This window comes from Vombatus ursinus, unplaced genomic scaffold, assembly GCF_900497805.2.
Source record: "Vombatus ursinus unplaced genomic scaffold, bare-nosed wombat genome assembly UNPS02014791.1, whole genome shotgun sequence".
In the NCBI taxonomy this organism is placed as follows: Eukaryota; Metazoa; Chordata; class Mammalia; order Diprotodontia; family Vombatidae; genus Vombatus; species Vombatus ursinus.
The window spans coordinates 82,452,387-82,456,419 of NW_020954569.1; the positions used below are offsets into that span (position 1 = coordinate 82,452,387).

Genomic DNA, 4,033 nt, shown 5'->3' on the forward strand with positions numbered 1-4,033 from the left:
ACACACACACACACACACACACACACACACACACACACACACACAGACACACTCCCTGCCCTGCCTCCCCCTTCTTACCCACCACACAATCCTTGCCCTGAGAGTTACCCTTGAGTTTGCTTCACTCATTCCTAGGCTAAATTTATCCTCTCTTCAAAGAATGTAGAATTTCCAAAAAAATCAGTCTCAAAGCTAAGGTAGCAGTTTTACTATATTCTATAGAGAAATCTGAATTGGATTGACATATTATATAACACATAATAATATATTTTCTCTCCTGGAACCCAAGGGTTATACATAGTCCAGATATTTCTAATAATCATAAAATCATAGATTTAGAGCTAGAAAGGACTTCATCGGCCATCTAATCCAGCCCTACCATTTTACAGATTTGGAAACTGATATTTCAGGAGGTTGTATGACTTAACAAGGGTCCCTTGTAAATCTAGCAAATATCACAGGTATGATTTGAACCCAGCCTATTATTCTATCCATTATGCCATGCTGCCTCTCTAGAGGACAGCTTAGCCAAAGCAAGTCAATGAAAAAGGCTAATAGGGAAGGGCAAACAAAGGTAAGCCAAAATGGCTTGAGAAAGACAGTAGAATCATAAAAATCCTTGAGCTTGAACTGGCAGTAGAGATGATGTAGTCCAGCTTTCTTGTATTACAGATGAGGAAACCAAGGCTCAGAATGGTGAAGCAAATAAAAGCAGAGGCGCTTTGGGGAAGGAGAAAGAAGTGTCCACAAGAGGGCAGAATCCACTTGTATATTTTCCACATTAGTAGGATTTTTTTAAAGTAATATTTCAAATAGCAGACCCTTCTCCTAACCTGGGCCTTGAGCTCTCATTACATTCTAGTGAAAATAAGTAAATATCCTAGTTATTATCCTTAGTAAGTCAGATTGTGCTGGGGGAAAGTACTCAGTCCCATTTTTTTTTCTTACCAAATCCTTCTTTCTGTTTGAACATCTTCTTCACAGTGTGGCAGGCAGAGCCATCTCCCAGGCACACGCCACAGCGATCTTCAGTGGCATTGGAATCGATTTCATAGTCACAGCCAACCATCTGAGGGAAAAGAGAGTTTCCAATTTAAGTGAGTTAGCCATCAGGAACTGTACTGAGCCTTTGACTCTGCATTCTCCTTTAGTTCTTTCTCACTTTCACTGCTATATAACATTAGGGGCTATACAACATCCCTTACAGTGGTAGCCAAAGAAACAGATGGTACTTACACTAATATTAAAGGGAATATCAGTCAGTCAGTTAGTCAACAAATACCAGCACACACGGTATGCTAGCTAAGGCTACCCTTTCCTAATCAACAGGGATCTCCCAAGGCATGACTGGAAATCCCTAGCAAAGAAACCAGTAGCTAAAATTCAAGTATCCGTGGAACTTGTAGCCCTAGCATGTGCATGCCCTAGCTCCTTCTGGAGTGATCCAAGTCGTGGTCCCTTCTCTTCCTGTAAGACACAGCTCTAGGACCATCTTCTGCAAGAAGCCTTGCCTGTTCCCCCAACTGCTAGTGTCCTCCCTCCCAACCCACCCTACATTTAACTGCTTTGTATATATTTGCATTTTTCACTTTATATTTATGCTTTTTCTTATGGTTTTTATTGTTCAGTCATTTCAGTTGTGTCTAACTCTGTGACCCTTTTTTGGGGGGGGGGATTTCTTAGCAGAGATACTGGAGTGGTTTGCCATTTCCTTGTTCAGCTCATTTTATAGATGAGGAAACTGAGGTAAACAGGGTTAAATGACTTGCCCAGGGTCATTCAGCTGGCAAATATCCTGTATGTAATATGGCCCTGTAGGGCTATAAGTATTCATTCTGAAAGAGACCTAAGGAATCATCTAGCCCACCCTCCTCATTTTGAAGATGAGGAAAATGGTAGCTCACAGAGGTAGAGTGACTTGCCCAAGGTAGCACAGTTAATAAGTAGCAGAGCTAAATCTGAACCGAACCACACAGATTACAAATCTTTCTACTACACAGTGTTATCTTAGGTTGCCCAAATAGCTTTCTCAGACTTCCTGCCTCCCGTAACCTGTCATATAATCACGGAATCAAATAACAACATTGTAGAACGTATCCCCATGCTATTACAAATAATGTGCATTACGAATTTTCTCCTTTTGTCACAATCATCAAACATTACTTGAATGCTGACTATGTGCCAGGCATTGTGTTAGGAGCTGGGGATACAAAGACAAAGCAGTCCTTGCCCTGAAGTAGGTTCAAATGCCCCCTTTCTAGTGATGACCCTCAGGAGGGGTCTTGCTTTGCTCCCATCCCCCCTAAAATCTGACCTTCTATCCAATATGAGCATGGCCTATAAGCAGATCTTTAGTGGTCAAGGTAGTGAAACCAGCCCTGTAGGAAGACAAAGTAAGAAGAAGAGAACCAGGGCAAATATTACAAAAAGAAGAGTGATGGTAAAAGTCAATGATATTTCTTTATGTGAGTTTAAAGTGTGTGTAAATGTATGTATATATGCGTGTATACACATAGATATACATATAAACACACATACAAATATACATATGCATATATGTACACATGTATATGTATGTGTTGTATATCATATATGTTAACTCTCACAGTAGAAACATTTTAAAATGTCAGCTTTGTGAGTTGATTATTCAGTATATAACTATGTATATTGCTTTTTTCCAACAGATCTCACACTACCTGTATTTCTGACAGCAGTCATATTTTGATGATTATGATGTCTTAAAAATAAAAACACTGTTGCCACTTTCTTAGGATGTTATAATGGCAATCATTTTAGTCCTGATGTCATACCCATACCATTTCCTTTTGAGGGTTATACAACGATATTCTTTTTCAGCTATAGAAGATGCTAAGGATCTGAATACTTTGATCTAGGAGGGAATGCAGCTGCAAATGACTCCCCAGATCTACCTAAGCATGTTAGGAAGTAACTTCAGGGTTGGCATTAGTAGGCGTTAAGTTTCAGTGTTGGCCTGGGTGGCAAGCATAGCTATAGGAATAGAGCACTGGCTACAAGCAGAATGACGTGATGAATACAGGGCCTGATCTTGGAGTTAGGAAGACCTAGGTTCAAATTCTGCCTCAATATTTCCTGGCTATCTAATAATTGGTAAGTCACTTCATGTCTTTGGGCCTCAGTTTCCTCATCTGCAAAATGGGGATAAAGATAATAGCACCCAACTGACATGGATATTGCAGGGATCAAATGAGATAATTTATTTAGGGCCTTATACAAATATGAGCTGTTATCATTCCTGTACTTTGTTTGGTTGGGATGCTTTTTCCCAAAACTTTTTGGTATCTTTTGGTTTTATAGACCTTCTTTCTTCTCTACAGACAAAGCCTAAAAAAAAGAAAAAAAGATAGAGAAAAAATGATTCAGCAAAACCAAGCAGTATGTCAACTGAGTATGAGAATGTAAGTGGTGTTCTAAATCTACAGTCCCCCACTTCCTCAAAGAAGAAAAGGAGGTGTCTTTTCTTCTTTCTTCCTGAGTGCTTGCTACCCCTGATCATCACAGCACTCCCTCCCTCACTTAAATCCAATCCACTTGTATGTCACGGCATCACCTCCCTGATGTTACAGTCTTCTTCAAGAATGAAGGACAAACAGAAGCAACCTGATCGTTATAGTTACACAGCATTCAGTTTCATGTTTAATTGTTGCTGTTGATATTGTTTCCATCTACATTGCTATAGTAATTATGTTGATTGTTTTCTTGGTCTTCCTTACCTCATCTTGCATCAGTTCATATATGTCTTCTGAATGGAGCATTTTCTGATCTCTTACTTATTTGTTTTGGGAAAAGAGTTGGGTGAGTGGTAGAGTGGTTTTAGAATGACTGTTGCCGGGTGTGACTATGGTTGTGGAATTATTTTTCCTGGCTATGTAACCACTGCTGTCCATTTTAAAGACCATCTTCCTCTTTTCTTTTTCCTTCCTTCCTTCCTTCTTTCTCTTTCTTCTTTCCTTCCTTCCTTCCTTCCTTCCTTCCTTCCTTCCTTCCTTCCTTC

The 4,033-nt window shown here is 39.7% G+C and overlaps 1 protein-coding gene across 1 annotated transcript in view; it reads right to left on the reverse strand.

Annotated features, from left to right (window-relative positions):
• Nucleotides 1-4,033, reverse strand: part of ADAMTS12 (ADAM metallopeptidase with thrombospondin type 1 motif 12) — a 525,685-nt gene that overhangs the window by 139,586 nt on the left and 382,066 nt on the right. The window contains exon 14 of the mRNA XM_027868744.1: nucleotides 949-1,069. Within this exon, the coding sequence (XP_027724545.1) occupies nucleotides 949-1,069 (121 nt within the window). The remainder of the gene's footprint in view (nucleotides 1-948; nucleotides 1,070-4,033) is intronic.